Below are 15,191 nucleotides of genomic sequence, written 5' to 3' on the forward strand. Positions count from 1 at the left end.
GCTTCGAGAGTGGGGGGAAGGTACGAAGAACAGGCAGGGAATGGGACGGAAGCTGTCCGCCCCGGCGTCAGGCCAAGAGGCCGGCGAGATCCCAAGGCACATCGCCAGATGGCCAGGTAAACGTGGAAGAGCCATGTCCAGATACCTGTTTGGAGTCACAGCCCGCACTTGTCTGCAGGTGCCATTGAGATCCCGCCCCTGCTCATCTCGCCATCACCGAACGGTCACACGCGCCATGAGTGGAGATAACAGCAAGAAGCCCGAGGGCATGGCGACCAAGGGGTTTCCAGTGGGTCCCGAGATCAAGGATTCGGCCCAGGTGTGGCATTACCGTCTGTGCGCTCCCGCATGCCATTGCTCGCGGTGGCCTTGCGCTCGATGACCGCCCCCGGACTGTCGGTCGATCAACGGGCCCACGTGCCGCCACCACTCCCTCCACGTGCAGGATTCCCACAACCAGCCAGGACTCCAGAAAGGCATGAAGGTAGGTTCGAAAGGCTTTGTGCTCATGAATGTGGAATAGCAGGACCCCGCCAGATCCACGCTCACATGGCCATGCCTGCCACCGATGTGCAGGACCAACCCCACTCCACAGACCTGCCCTACCAGCCTGGCAATGACGACGTCCTGAGCTTCCGGCCATACAAGGGTGCCGAGAAGCTGAAGGACAAGGTGAGCTGGCGACGTTGGAGGCTGAGCTTCCAACCAGCATGGTGAAGTATGCGCCCAGCGCCCAACATCCTTTCGACGTGCGACACCCCCAGGTCTGCATCGTCACCGGCGGCGATTCGGGCATCGGACGCAGCATCGCGGCCATGTTTGCCAGGGAGTCTGCCAAGTCCGTCACCATAGTCTACCTGGAGAAGGAACAGGAGGTGCTGAGGAGCTGCTGGCCTGGTTCTGGGATGGGAGCACGGGGGTGCCAGCCGTCACGGCCACATGCTTACCCCTGAAGGTGCATGTGCCTGCCTTGCCTGGAGGCAAGCGCGGCGTTCATGGAGCAGCCCACCAGCGCGCCTCATGCCGTCATCCCCTCTCACCACAGGATGCGGAGCAGACCAAGGAGCTGATCGAGGCCGAGGGGGTGGAAGCCCTGCTCATCGCCCAGGACCTGTCAACCGGGGAGGAGGCAGCCAGGTCTGTGGTGCAGAAGGTGGTGGACCGCTTCGGCCGGGTGGACGTGCTGGTTAACAACGCTTCCATGCAGCACAAGCTGTCCTCCATCGAGGACACCGACGCCGAATACCTGGAATCCACCTTCAAGTGGGTTCGGGGGTGGCTTGTTGGAGGTGGTCGGGACCACGTGCTAGTCCCTCTGGGTCTCGCTCTTCCTTCTGTCATTCTGGAGGGTGTTGGGGGTTCCCCGGGAGACGAGTCCTCGAGCACCTGCCCTGGCCATGCACAGTATCCTCTGCTCAAAGCTCCCTTCGCTGCTGCTCCAGGACCAACGTCTTTGCTATGTTTTACCTCGCAAAGTGAGTCTAGCTCTGGGCTTGTACAAGGGGAAGAGATCGTGGGGGGTGCATTACTTGCCACTTTGTGCAGTGCGGCCGGGAGGAGGCTTTGCCGCCTTCCACCACTTTCCCACCTTGGACCTCCCCCACTCTTCCCGCCCACAACAGGCATGTCCTGCCCCACATGGCAAGGGGGTCGACCATTGTGAACTCGACCTCTGTCACTGCCTACTATGGCAGTGCCTCCCTGCTGGAGTACAGGTCGGCATCCAGGGGTTTGACAGCTCGGGGGGGATGGCAGAGGACCTCTGGAGCCCCCTCTCCCTCTCACCCACCGAGGCATTCCCGCCACCCAATCCCATGCAGCTCCACCAAGGGAGCCATCGTGGCATTCACCCGCTCCCTCTCCCTCCAGCTGGCTCCCAAGGGTATCCGCGTGAACGCCGTCGCACCTGGGCCGGTGAGAGCCACGCTGCCTGGGGTGGTGTGCGCCAGGGCGCTGGCTGTGAAGGCGGGGGAGGTGAAGGAGCACATAGTGTCTGGCTCCTGGCACACCTGCTTTCCGAAGAACTCACCAGCGGAAATATTCACTTTTAACTGCCCCCCCATCTCACGCATGGCAGATCATCACGCCGCTAAACCCTGCCACCCGCGAGCAAGACAACCTCGATGGCTGGTACAACAAGATCCCTGCGCTGGGACGCCTGGGTCAGGTGGGAACGTGCGCAAGGGCTCTGCTCTGGGTGTCCACTACTCTGTGAGGTTTCTCAGGAACCTCGTGACGTTACCTGTCACCAAATCCAGCATGCTGATGCATCATCCTCTTCAAACCCTTCATCCTCTCCCTACCAGCCCTCCGAGATGGGGCCTGCATATGTCTACTTGGCGTCACATGTGCGCCGGTGGGGGTGGGGAGGAGTCGTGTCCAGCCCTCCCATGCGGCTGCGTGCTGACTGTGCCACCTGTTTCCCCTTTGCAGGACTCCTCTTACATGTCTGGTCAGGTGCTGCACCCCAACGGCGGCACCATTGTCAACGGCTGATGGTTGGTGAATACACGCAGACCATCACTGTCATGCGAAGATACCATGGAGACGCTGCTACGCGCCGTGGCGCTGCGTCCGTCTTGAGCAGTATACTTCCGGACTGGTCCGTCAGGCACTGTTGTAATATACGGGCCACAAACTCCTCAGCGTCAAAATTTTTGTCTCTTTCCTTCACGAATTTTGTACTTGGCGGTGATCTCCATCCGGCGCGCCATGAAGATGCGCGCAGGCACCGGACGGCCAGGGCGGAGCCCCAACGCTTTGCCTGGGACCCGACGGTCGCAAGTTCGATACTGCACCCGTGGGCCCAACACCGTCTCGACGAGTCGGTCTTCCGCTTCGCCTGAATCCCCACGATCGTAACAGTTCTGCTCCATGGATGCAATCGATCCTGCCCAGATCTACGTCGGCGGTGCGGCATCGGGGGTCGCCTGCGCCACCTGCAGCGCAACCTCCACGTCAGGCTCCTGGCGCAAAGGCTGGGCCTTGGGCATCGGAGGCGATGCATGGGCCAACTTGTGCAACAGGTGCGTCCTGATCATTATCCCTCTTGGCTGCCGAAGCAAAAAAGGGGTTGGCTCGCCGATCTCGCTCCCCGCTCATGCCGCCCCAAGCCGCCCCTCTCCGAGGAATTCCCATCAGCATTCATGCCTAGATGTTCACGTCCCCACCCCAACACTCGCAGGTGTGGGCAGCGCTGGGCCAAGGCTGGAAGACCAGACCTCCGCCCCGGGGAGGAACTGGGCACCAGGCGGCCGGAGGTGAAGGACAAGGAGAGGAGTGGTTGGTCGGACGGGCGCCACCACAAGTTTGCGCGGCCGAGCTACTCCCCCACCAACAGCGACTCGGAGACGTCTCGCGGGTGAGCACCCGAGGGTCTTTCTAGATTTTAATGTGCACGTAGACCTCTTGGTGCATGTGTTTATGCTGATTTGTGGGGACTTGAAGGATAGTGTGACATCTCGCGCAGCCGGTCCTCCTCCCTCGCCATCCCGATCCCGCCATCCGAGGCACTCAACCCCACGACCTTCGAATCCGCAGAAACAACTTTTTCATCAGTGCCCATGCCCCGGAGGTCCCCCCCAGCGGGGCTTCCCCCAGCTCCCCCGGCCAGTACGTGTCGTTCTGCTTGCAGAAGGTCTGCCACGTCCGCACCCAATACATGCTGGTCTGGGTGCAGGATGCCCGCCACGTCAGCACCCTGGCCGTTGTGGTGAGCCGTCCTGTGATGGTAATCGTTGCTCCCTTCCTGGGGTGAACTTGGGGGAGTTTTGGTGTCTGATGGCCACAGATTGGCTTGGGAAGACTCATGGATATCTCAAACGTCTGTGCCAAGCGGTGCTGAGACGGGATGCATTCACCCTCGGATCCCTCACACCCTGTCATGGCAACCCCCAATGCCCCCACCCCACCCAGGGTACGGACGCACGATCCAGCGGTCACTACACATACACCAAGGCCCCTGACTTCCCCGGCCCACCCCTGACCTGCACCAATAGGGCCAGGGTGTTGAACTGGCTGGGCCAGCTGGGCATCCATAACCAGGTTCAAGAGGGGACCTGCATCCTCCCAAGCCTGTCCCCCGCAGCCCTCCTGCACCTCGCAGAGGGAGCACGCACCGTGGGCTGCGCCTGGGTCGACGTGAGGTGAGTGCACGGAGGGTGAGGGAGGGCGAGGGATGGAGGTTGTAGATGCTGTGTGAGATGGGGAGGCAAGAGTGGTCAATCCCGCCCCTGTCGTTCTGAGCTGTGTGGTTGCAAAGCACGGACATGCCGTGTTCGACAGTGCTTCAACCTGTGCCAGCAACTCCATCACCATGGCCCCCCTCCCAGGGAGGAGGCCGTTCACCTGGGCGGGCACCTCAGCCGCCGTTTCTTCCTCGTCAACGCCTACGGCGGTCAGGCGCTGGCAGCCACCAGTACCAACGGGTAGGACACGCGACCAATGGTCGTGGAGCCTGGGCAGGGAGGGCCTTCGCGGCACAGGGAGGGATTGCAGGATCTCGAGCCGAAGGAAGGACCCTCCGGGTAGGACCAGGCTCGCGCCTTGCTCCACATCTCTCAGGGCAGTTCACACCCACCACGCCTTGCTTTCCTTCCACGCCACACAGGAACTCGGTGTTCAGGGCGGAGCCAGCGTTTGGCGGGGCCCTCTTCCCCTCCCGCGCGAGCCTGGTGGCTTGGCTGGAGTCCCACCTCTCGCATGGTATGAGCGGGGTCGGCGGTGGTGGTGAAGCAAGTGGGCCCACCCTTCTCGGCCTGGTCCTCACGCCCTGTGCCTGCACTGCCTCGCACCACCCTCCCTCCACGCCCACCTCCCTCCCCCCCCCCCCCCTACCTAACTTCTTCCCCCCTCTCTGCCCTGCAGGTGACGACGTGGCCGCGGGTCCCGGCTGCGGCGGCAGCTACCTGCACCTCCCCTCGCCGCCCTGCTACGCATACGTGCCGCAGGCCTTCCTGCCCGGGCCCGGGCCCCATGCGGCGGCGGTGGGCGGCAAGGTGCGCCCGCGCCTACCCGCAGCCTTCCACGGCGCCGACCTGGAAGGCCTGGACGACCTCGCCTTCCCCTCCCTCTCCCCCGTCACCCTTATCAACACCGGGGACGACCTGGGCATGGCCTGCCTCCAGGACCCGGCGCTAAGCGGGTGCCTAACGCTGCAGCCGGCGGCCGGCCTGCCCCCGAACACCCCAGCCCTCGTGGGCCACTTCCACACGCCGGCACAGCAGGCGCAGCAGCAGCAGCAGCAGCACATGCACCTTCTCGCCAGGCCGCCACAGGTGTGCAGGTGGCTGGGATGGGGCGTTTCATGGACTGGCTGACACACACCATGGTCCTTCAAGGGCAGCATCTTTAACAAACTCTGAATGCTGCTCGATGATGTCGATGCATGGCGGCGGCGCCTTGTCTGCACCCCCTTTTGATCCCTCTCCCTCTCCATGCCACACAGCCCCAGTTTGAGGAGCACAAGCCAGGCTCAGGCTCCCTCATCTCTCCGCATCAACTCATGCACTGGGCGCAGGTCCTGAGCCCCCCCCTCCCAGGTGCCCGTGGGGGAAGGCAGGCGCTGACGGTGGCTGGGCCCCGGGCGATGGGCCAGGGCTTTGGCAGGCGTCACCCTCCCACGCCTGCCTCGACAGAGGACGGGCACACACGCCCAGCGCTCCTGCTGCCGCCCAACCGCCAACCCGCCCACCCCTGCACCCCCCTCCCCACTCACACCCCACCCTTCCAGGCACCCCTCCTCTGCACGCGACCACGGCGCTGCCCATCCTGTCCGAGCTGTCCCACTGCGACGTCGACCTGGCCGCGCTGGACAGCACAGACCTGTCGCGGGCGGTGACCGCGCTGCGCAAGCACCCGGACGCAAGCGTTGCGCACATGGCGGGGCGGGAGTCGACGAGGTGGCGCTCCAGCGCGCTGAGCGTGCTGAGCCAGGCGGCGGCGCGGTAGGCTCACGCCGCCTGCAACTCACAAAGTCCACATACTGTACCCCTCGAACCCCATGTGCCCTATAGGCACACATGTGCCCACTCTAAACTCCTTGCACTGCTTGACATGGCCTCCACCGCGTTCCGACAATATAGTGCGCAACCGGCCGCAGCATGGACCAACTCAGGGGGCCACAGCAGGGAGGGCGCATTCCGCGCCTGAATTTCGAAGTGGAGTCAGCTGTTGGCAGGCACACTTGCGCATCGCAACGCGATACGCCCGAGTGAAGTATGCCTAGAATGATAGACCCGTGGAGTCTTGCCGGCTAAGCCTGAAGCAGCGAGCTCTTGATAGGGCTCTCGGCCGAATAAATCCTCCGCAACTCGGATTCCGTATCGCGCACCTGGAACTCCGGGGCGAGCCCTGCCCACCTCGATGCCCACTATAGCTTCCGAAGAGGATGATTTCCTTCCAGCAGGTATAATCCAAAGCTTGAGGGGTATCCTGATGCGCAGCTCAAACCCCGCCTTGACTATCGATGATCTGGCCGAACCTCCCCTCACCATCAGACCAATTCCTCAAGACGCTGAGCGAGATCCCGGCCCCTGCTCCCGTGGGACGCCCGAGCCTGGCCCAGCTCCGGGGAATCAGGACGAAGATCGATGTCTTCGAGAACAAGATGGCCCCTGCAGTGCGACGAGGTGCTCTGAGTGGCACGGGCATCGGCGCCAATAGGAAGGGCGCCCCCTCCATGCCAGTCCTGCAGGAGGACCTGCCGGCGGAGCAATCCGCCAGCAAGGCCACCGAGATGACGCCAGGTGCCCAGCGCAGGCAGTCCCTCCGAGCCCAGGCACGATGGGGAGACGGGGGTATTCTGTGTTTTGCTGTGGTGGAGATGCCTGGTGGGAGGGGTTGGAGGGTATGTGATACCCGGATACCATAATGATACCGAGGTATCATGGAAGCATCTATAGTCCATAACCATGCATCTGATCCCTTCCGTTCTCCAATGCCAAATGGTATGACTTGCCATACATACATGATGTGCGGGCAGGTCTCGATTCTGCACCCTGACATGCCGACCACGTCCTAATACCGCAGGCCGCTCGCTTCCCCTCCATCATCTTCAAGGCCCTCACGCCAGGGAAGAGGCGGCAGACACCCGATCTGAGCCATGGCGCCTGCGGTGACACAGAGACCGGTGAACAGCCTGGGAAGAGTCTTCGCGCCCCTGCTTGCCCAGAAGCTTCTGGCATTGTCGAGACGGCTGGCCCGGCCACCGAGAGTGGCACTCTTGACCCAATCCCCGACACCCACTCCCCTCCCGACGCGTCTCCTGGCGCCGGCTCCTCCACCCCATCGCCCAGTACCTGTCAGCCCGACCCAATCCCCAGCGCTCGCCGATTGAGCCCACCCGTCGACGCCTGTCTGTCCGGCCAGGCCTCCGCCCGCCACTCCTCCCCACCCAGCCTCGCCAGCGAGGCAGCAGAGACGGCCCTGCAGTACGGCGTGGTGGATCAGGTGGAAAGCGGGGCGCAAGCTAGGCAATCTCTGGAGCGCAGCCCAGCAGGCCAGGGGCCGGCAGGAATGGCGCCTACCAGGTCTGAGGCGCAAGACCGGAGTGAAATAGCGGCCAACAGTTCCCCAGACGCCCCAGGCTCTGGGGAGGTGGGGCCGGAAGAGAGCCCCACCTCGCTCAGCGCATCGACAGGGGCAGGACCTGGTTGGGCCCATGATGCGCCCACCGGCCAGGAGGCCCCACGCCAGTCCGACCCGCGCCGGTCCCTACGCCCCCCCCTCCCCCCCCTCCCGTCCTCCCTCCCCTCCTCCTCCCTCCCTGCACCGGACCCCCCCGCCACCGGACAGCCCCCAGGTGGTCGTGCGCCTGTTTGCATCCCCCGCCCCCGCCCCGCCCGCCAGCGACGGACCGCCTGTCGGGGCCGAGGGCGCGGCGCCGGGTCCCCGCCCGGCGCGCCGCGCCTCTGCGCCCTCCGCCAGCCATCTGCCCAGCCGCTTCTCAAGGGAAAGGGGGGGAGGTGCGGCGCCGCCGCAGCCAGGCGACCGCCCGGCCGCCCTGCGGCGCAGCGCTGAGTTCGTCACCACTCTGCCCTGGTCCGGCGGAACCGGCCCGGCGATGCGTGCGGGAGCAGGGCGTGGCTTGCCTGCCGCGTTCCCGGAGGAGGTGCCTGCAGGGCGCATCGGCGAGCCGGGCTTTGGTGCCGCTGCTCAGGCAGGGAGCGCTATGGTGGAGGCCCCTGTCGTGCCGGTGTCAGGACAGCTGGCGCCTCGGCCCCAGCCTGTGTCTGCCCTGTCGGGTCCATCCCTCGACCCTCCTGGGGCCGGGCCCAGCGCAGACGGGCTTCAAACAGGAGCCGGAGGGAGCCAGGCGGGTGCGATGCATGCACCCCCAGCCCTAGGCGTGGAACCAGGGTCGTACCATGAGCTGGGGATGCCGGCTGTGGATGCAGGAGCAGCGCAGCCTCCGGAATCAGCTGGCTTTCGAGCCTCTAGTGCCCAGGCCATCGTGGAAGACGCTGGAACGCTGAAGCCTGTTGCCATGAGCCATGGTGCGTGGGGGCGGTTTCGACATGCAAATTATGCTGCAAAGCCCATTGAACGGTGGACTGAGCACGATGGACTCCCTCAGTGCCCTCAGATCAGGTCCTTCGCACCTCCAGATGCAGGCACGGAGCTGCCGGATGTGGAGGCCAGCGGCCATGCCATGGATTCGCCCTCGCTCCTCCCACCCCCGCCAACCGAGCCTGACACCGAGACTATGCCCGCCGCAGACAACAGGGCGCCAGAGGGTGTGGGCGAGGCCGAGTTTCATCCTCCCTCCCCAGCATGCCAGGCGGCCGGAACAACCTCCGACTCAGCGATCCCCGGGCAGCAGGCCGCCTCCTCCGCCACGCCAGCGTCCCAGGGCTCGACTTCCCAAGCGACACATGACCGCCTGGCGGTGCCCGCCGCTCCCTCCCACACCCACATGCCCACACCAGCCGCGGCCGGGCAATGCGGCGCCATGGTGGCCTGTATGCCGGGGGCAGCCACCCCCACCGCCCTTGCCACTCCAGCGGGCGGCACCCCCGGGCACCCTGGCGGCGGCGCGGATGCCGGCACGCCGGCCTCGGCAGGGTTCCACCTGGCCGCTGAGCTGGCGGCGGTGGCCTCCAGCGTGCATCGTGGCTCCAGCGCCCGCTCCGGATCCGTGACCTCCGGCGACGGCAGGATTTCCCCCGCGACCTTGACATGGAACGCCAATTGCGGCCCCTCCCCGCAGGATTGGGTGACACGCGGCGGCGCCGCGACGCCTCTGCTCGCAAGTGCAGCGGGTGCAGCTGCTACGCCCGCCAGCGCAGCTTCCATGGTGCAGAGGCCGGAGGTGGATGGGGGCTCCATCCCGAGTGCCGGTGCACTGACCAGTGGAGTTGGGATGCAAGACGGGGCTGACCCCCCTCCGCCGACCCCGACCCTCCAGTTCACGGCCGAGGTCGCCCGCATGCTGCAGGCAAGGAAGAACTTGTGGCGATTGTTTTGGAGAGGATGTGCTGTGACCGTGCGTGCAGGCACGGGGCGGGAGGGTGCCATCACAGTATGGTACCGGGTAGGCGACCTCCATTCCCTTCCTCAGGCAGCATGCCAGGCTCATTGCAGCAGCCCAACCCGACAACCCCTGCAGGCCCTGGAGGCAGCCACCCCTGCCACCCTGGCCCGCCGGCCGCTCGATCGGCCGGCCCGCTATTCCCTGGTCGCCTCCGGGACCTTGCTGGACATGGAGAGGTGGGTGGGGAGCAGAGTTTGGCGGCGGTGTCGGATCCTGCTGACGTGGTGCTGTTGTGCGCTTTGCTGCTTTCCCAATCAGTGGCGTCGCAAATCTGCCGGGAACCGGTCTCAGGGTTCAGCTTCCCTCTCTGTTCTTGCGGTGCACCCGCTGGCATGCCTGCAAAACTCCACGGTGGCAATCCCACAAATTCTGTTGCCACATGTGTTCAGCTACGATGCGAGCGGAGCCAGGCAGGGCGGGACCAGCCCCTCGCCAACCGGGGCGGACCCTGGGACAACCGGCCAGCTGGCGGCCAGCGGCGGCTCCCGAGAACCCCAGGCCGTGCCCAGGCCCGCAGCCTCCCCGACCCCTGACCTAGTTGACGCCGAGGTCGCGGCCCTGCATGACCAGGCAAGTTGCACTGTGCCGAGGCTGGCTGTGCAAGGCTGCCGACCCCCCTCGAGTCGATGTTCGCTCGGGGGCGGCGTGGCCGCGCCCAGCCTGCCCTCCGCTGCCCTCATGCGCACGCCCACGCTCGTCAACCTCACCCACAGGTGGCCCGTCTTGAGCGGTGGGGCCTGGAGGCCGGGACGCTGCTCTCTTCCTACCAGCAGACGGTGGCGGAGCTGGAGGACCGCCACTCCGCTGCGCTAGTGGCCTGCCAGGCTCAGCTGCGCTGCCTGACGGCCGAGGTGGGGGATGTGCCTGCTGGAAGTAGGTTCGCAGGGTGCACGGGGACGAAAGCTGGGCCTTCCATGGGTTGCACTTTGGGTTCAGCGCTGCGGCTGATGCGTTTCCCGAGCCACGTGCCTGCAGAATCGAGAGCTGGAGGCCCGATGCAGCGAGGGAGCCAGGGCAGCAGAGGAGCGGATCCTGACCCTCGAGCGGCAGGTGGGCAAGGGGGGCTAGAGGGCACGATGTGCTGATGCAGGGCTGGATTCAGGCGTCCCAGGGCCAGCGGCTGGCTGGGCCGATCCCCTGAGGGCCGTTCTGAGTGGATGCGGAGGCGTTCCTGTCATCGATGCACGTCTGTACTCACCACACTCCTCCATCCCACGGGCAGTTGGCAAGCGCCCAGAGCACGGCGGCCGCCACGCAGCAGGAGCTGCAGGCCCTGCAGGTCTCCCACCAGGTGCGAGCCAGTGTGGTGCCGTTTGCAGTCAGTTTTCCCTGGCTCTGGCTCGCTCCTTGCATTCACCTTTTGGGGGGCGTTGCAAGCGTGCAGCCGGCCCTGCGCGGGAGTTCGGGCCTTGACCATGGCTTTGCGGCATCCTGCGCACAAACTCCCAGCCCGCCCTCCTCTCCCCCTTGCCAGGCTGAGCTGGCAAACGAACGGGCGGCAGCTGCCTTGCAGCTGCAGCTGCGTGACACCCAGCACGACGCCGAGCTGGGCAAGGTGGGGCTCAGGCGGCAGAGGCCGACACGCCTGGTTGACTTGCGGCACGATGGTGATGCCTGTGGGCTCGAGGTCATGTGTGTGCCAAAGGATTTACGTGCTTGGACGGAGCCCTCTGATCAAGCCCTGCCCCTCCACCCCGAGCAATCAGGTCCGGGCTGCTCTGGACCGCAGCACCTCCGAGCTGGCCGGGGCGCGGGAGCGGCAGGAGGCGGCGCTGCACCAGGCGGCGCTTGCCCGCGCGGCCAGGGACCGCGCCAGCGCGGAGAACGCGCGTCGGGAGGACGAGGTGGTGGGCCTGCGGGTGCGGCTGGAGGGGCTGGAGGCCAGCCTGGGGGAGTACCGCGCCGAGAACGCCAAGGCCGCGGGGATGAAGGCGCGGTACAAGGCCATCATCGGCGAGCTGGAGGCGTCGCTGGGGGCCAAGGAGAGGGAGAAGAGCGCGCTGGTGGCCATGTGCGACGAGCTGATGACCACCCTGGAGCGAGAGCGCCAGCAGCTGGCGCGCCAGCAGGCGCCGCGCTGAGAAGAGCCCCAGCTTCCTCGTCCCCGCAAGGGGACCCCCGGCATACGCCCTGGTTTGACAGAAATACAAATATATGACACATGGGTGCATCGTCCTGCAAGCTTTCGGAGGTGGGAGGGGAGATCAACACGATCGATGCATGGCGCTCGAGGGGGGTCCGCGTGGCAAGGACCATCAAAAACATCAGGCGGCCGGCGGCCCGGCCGCGGCGGGGCTGGCGGGGGGGCTGCGGCCGCTGCGCTCCGCCTCCAGCGCCCGGCCCAGCTGCGCCAGCTCCCGCGCGAACACCGCCCTTTCCTCCTCCAGCGCCGACTCGGCCTCGCGCCGCGCCTGCCGCTCGCCCTCCAACTGCGCCGCCGTCAGTGAAGCGCTGCGGGGGGGCGCCCCCGGCAGCGTGGACTCCGGCTGTTTTTAGCGGTGGTGGGGTTGAGGGGAGGTGGGGGTGCTGAATGTGAGATTGAGCGGAGCAAGGGAGGGGAAGGGTTGAAGTAATGCGGGGATGGGAGGCCGGTGGACTTTCATGCAAGGTCAAGATGTGTGGTGCAAGGGGGAGGGGTGGCCGAGGACGGAGGCCTGCACAGGCCTGCATCCCCACTTGTCTGCAGAAACCTCCTCCAACACCGAAATAGAGGGCCTTTCTCCACTCCCTCCCAACCACAAGCCCTCACACGCCTTTAGGAAGGGCAGCTCGGCCCCCAGCAGGCTGTCCTCTGGCGCGGCGTTGAGCACCATGGAGTAGACCGGCAGGGTGACCATGCTGACCCAGGCCAGGAGGAAGAAGGCGACGACGAGGGAGACCCACCAGGGCACCACCGAGCCGAAGCCGAAGAGGTCGACCTCGTCGGTGAAGAAGCAGCCGGAGTGGCCAAACTGCCAGGCGAAGAAGACGGTGGTCGAGAAGACGAGGGAGCAGAGGAAGATCACCATGCGAATGGCGGCGGTGAGCAGGCCCGGGCCGCGGAACCAGCGCCGGCGCCGCCCCATCACGTTGGCCCGTCCGCCGCGGCAGCGATGGCGCACCGCCGCCACCAGACTCACGTTCACGGCCAGCGTCAAGGCGGCGGCCAGGATGATGTACAGCGACCCCAGCCAGCCTGGCGGGGTATGCGGAAAGGGCGAGGAGGGATGGATGAGGAATGGGTGTCTATTGCGTGCATCATGGGGTCCAGGCACGAAGAGGCCGAGGCTGGGCATCGCCGCTGGTGCAGGGCAACGCCTCTTGATGCTGAAGAGGGTGGGGAGTCGGGCAAGCCGATGCCAGGCACATCCACGCCACTTGAATTGGTAACAACCCGGGCAGCCTGATGCGCTTTCGACTCAGCTGCTCTGACCCCGCCACGCATGCCTACCTCAATTGAAAACCATCCACGTCGCCACTCCCGACCCCGCTCCTCCATCCCCAATCCCCAATCCCCTATCCAGACCGCAAGGACTTCTCACCTATGAGCCCCGAGACGAGGATGAAGACTATGACGATGAGCCACATCTCGATGCTGATCCCCACCACGCGCGAGGCATCCAGCTCCAGGCAGCGTTGGGACAGGGTGACAAAGTCAAAGGGCTGCATCACTTCGTATGTCTTCATGTATGACGCTCTGAGTACCAGAGGGGGGGATCATTCCGAGGTCATGTGGGGGACAACCATCGCAGCAGGCCCAGTCTGCCCAGTGCAGGGGCCATGGTATCGGTACCCGCACGCATCCCCACCCCTCTTGCACACGTGCCTGAGGAGCAAAAAGTCCTTGTGAGTGACCATGTTCGGCCAGAAGGCATGGAAGAAGCAGTAGACCACCTCCAGGAGCCAGGACGTGTGGCCTCTGACCACCGTGTCCCTGGGGAGAGCGGGAATGGAGGGGGCAGGACGGTTGCGGCCTCAAACCCAGGGCACGGAGCAAATCAGGCTGGAGGCTGCACATCGTGTGCACCAGACCCGACACGGATGCCACACCACAGCGGGAAACCAAGAAAGACCCACCGTCCTCATTTCTTCAAGCGTATGCTCACATCTGGCCCTCACCCCCCTGCCTCTTACTCTACCAGCTCCTGCAATCACCAGCGATACTCACCCCCATGTTCCGTCCCGTCCCTCCCCAGGCCATTAGAAACCCCCTGCCACCGACCTGCGCCTCCATTGCCGCTTCTTGGACTGCATCAGCTGCTGCAAGGTCTCACCCAGCGACTGGCGGCGCAGCCGCGGTTCGCCCGGCGGTGGTGCGCCTGGTGATGTGCTCGATGGCGATGCACTCGGTGCAGTGCCTGGCGGCGCTGTGCCCGGCGCCGTGCCCGGCGCCGTGTCGGCGTGCCGGAACGACGACAGCGGCGGGCCCACAGGCTGCCCCTCGACGTCTGCTGCCGTTCGCAAACCCTTGTCCCTGGGCGTGCCATTCCCCAGCTGCAGCTCCAGCACGTTCTCAGAGCCGGCCTGGCTGGCGGAGCTGGAGGAGGGGCGGGCCGTCGGGACTCCACCAAGCCCCGCCTCGCCCTCTGCGGGCGGTTGATCGGCGACACGGGTGTCTGCGACGGCATGTGCCACCCCCAGCCCCGCCACCTCCCTCCGGAAGGAGGCCAGACTCTGCTGGCGACGCAGGGCTGCGCTGCGCAGCAGGTCGCCTGTCTGCCAGCCGCGCCACTGCCGCAGCCGCCACTCGGCCAGCAGGAGCATGATCACGGCGCAGACGACGTGGAAGATGGCAATGAGGAAGATCCAGAGGTGGATCTGCGTGGTTTTGTCATAGGGGGTACGTTGGGGGAGGGGTTCGGTGGACGGCGCAGGGGGCAGCCAAGGTGCGTCTGGGCGCCCCCCATCGTGGCAAAGGCTGATGTGGATGGGTGGCTGTGCATGTGAGGGGGCTTTCGATGCATGATTTCCGCCATTCGCCCCCCTCCATGCCTCCGCTCGCATTCATGTGCCTGCATTCCTGTACGCACATCGCCCCTGCGGCCCAATCTGCAGACCCTCACCCCCAGCCCACGTGCCTGGACCAGGGTGGTGGCTGAGATGGCAGGGACCTGGCCCGCGGGGCAGTTCCCGGTGAGGAAGGGCCCCTGGCACTTAAAGGAGTTGACGTTCGGGAGGATGTGCTCGCCGGTGGCCGGGTCGTCGCTGTTCACCTGGTCCAGGCCAAAGGTGTCATCTTGGAGCAGGCGTCGCCGACCGGGAGGCAGCTTGGACGAAGCACTGGTGAGGTGGGGACGAGGACGATTCAAATGGGGGTTGTGTGCGGGGTGGTTGCGACACCAATGGGGGGCTGCCAGATGGGAAAGGTCATGACAGGGAGAAAAAAGCAGGGCGGGGTGGCGGGTGGAGCGGTGAGGCGGGGGGATGGCGGCCTCACCTGCAGTTCCCCATGCCCCATCACCTGCCGGGCTGCACGATCTCGTCCATCAGGGCTCCCGAGTCATAGAGCTCGCACATCTGACGTGTGGTGAGGTTCAGGCCATTGGACAGGAGCTCCATGGTGGAGTAGAACAGCTCGCCAATGAAGAGCTCCTCGTTGTCCGTGTAGCGCTGCATGGTGTTGGGGGGGAGGAGACCATGATTGGGTGGGGGGGGGGGGGGGGGTACGGAGGTGGTTTGG

The 15,191-nt window shown here is 65.5% G+C and overlaps 4 protein-coding genes across 4 annotated transcripts in view; 3 read left to right on the forward strand and 1 right to left on the reverse strand.

The window, feature by feature from the left end:
• Positions 1-235: 235 nt before the first annotated feature.
• Positions 236-2,496, forward strand: F751_3261 (Glucose and ribitol dehydrogenase; the record flags this gene model as incomplete). The annotated part of the gene is made up of 10 exons (XM_011403931.1): positions 236-319; positions 577-672; positions 765-875; positions 1,046-1,263; positions 1,443-1,475; positions 1,623-1,715; positions 1,821-1,914; positions 2,078-2,167; positions 2,307-2,348; positions 2,434-2,496. The coding sequence occupies 10 exons, from the start codon at positions 236-238 to the stop codon at positions 2,494-2,496; spliced, it is 924 nt and encodes a 307-aa protein (XP_011402233.1).
• Positions 2,497-2,874: 378 nt separating this feature from the next.
• Positions 2,875-5,949, forward strand: F751_3262 (hypothetical protein; the record flags this gene model as incomplete). The annotated part of the gene is made up of 8 exons (XM_011403932.1): positions 2,875-3,026; positions 3,185-3,361; positions 3,541-3,712; positions 3,916-4,145; positions 4,332-4,427; positions 4,610-5,276; positions 5,447-5,518; positions 5,779-5,949. The coding sequence occupies 8 exons, from the start codon at positions 2,875-2,877 to the stop codon at positions 5,947-5,949; spliced, it is 1,737 nt and encodes a 578-aa protein (XP_011402234.1).
• Positions 5,950-8,950: 3,001 nt separating this feature from the next.
• Positions 8,951-11,613, forward strand: F751_3263 (hypothetical protein; the record flags this gene model as incomplete). The annotated part of the gene is made up of 6 exons (XM_011403933.1): positions 8,951-9,136; positions 9,608-9,712; positions 10,246-10,383; positions 10,755-10,823; positions 11,007-11,087; positions 11,239-11,613. 6 exons carry the CDS (start codon positions 8,951-8,953, stop codon positions 11,611-11,613), a joined length of 954 nt encoding a protein of 317 aa, XP_011402235.1.
• A 359-nt stretch (positions 11,614-11,972) lies between these two features.
• The window catches only part of F751_3264 (MLO-like protein 11), a gene marked incomplete at both ends in the record, with an annotated part of 5,727 nt that continues 2,508 nt past the window's right edge, over positions 11,973-15,191 (reverse strand). Inside the window, 7 exons of the mRNA XM_011403934.1 lie at positions 11,973-12,018; positions 12,284-12,707; positions 13,054-13,206; positions 13,321-13,445; positions 13,734-14,329; positions 14,575-14,791; positions 14,973-15,121. Of these exons, the coding sequence (XP_011402236.1) occupies positions 11,973-12,018; positions 12,284-12,707; positions 13,054-13,206; positions 13,321-13,445; positions 13,734-14,329; positions 14,575-14,791; positions 14,973-15,121 (1,710 nt within the window). The remainder of the gene's footprint in view (positions 12,019-12,283; positions 12,708-13,053; positions 13,207-13,320; positions 13,446-13,733; positions 14,330-14,574; positions 14,792-14,972; positions 15,122-15,191) is intronic.

This window comes from Auxenochlorella protothecoides, assembly GCF_000733215.1.
Source record: "Auxenochlorella protothecoides strain 0710 unplaced genomic scaffold scaffold34, whole genome shotgun sequence".
NCBI lineage: Eukaryota > Viridiplantae > Chlorophyta > Trebouxiophyceae > Chlorellales > Chlorellaceae > Auxenochlorella > Auxenochlorella protothecoides.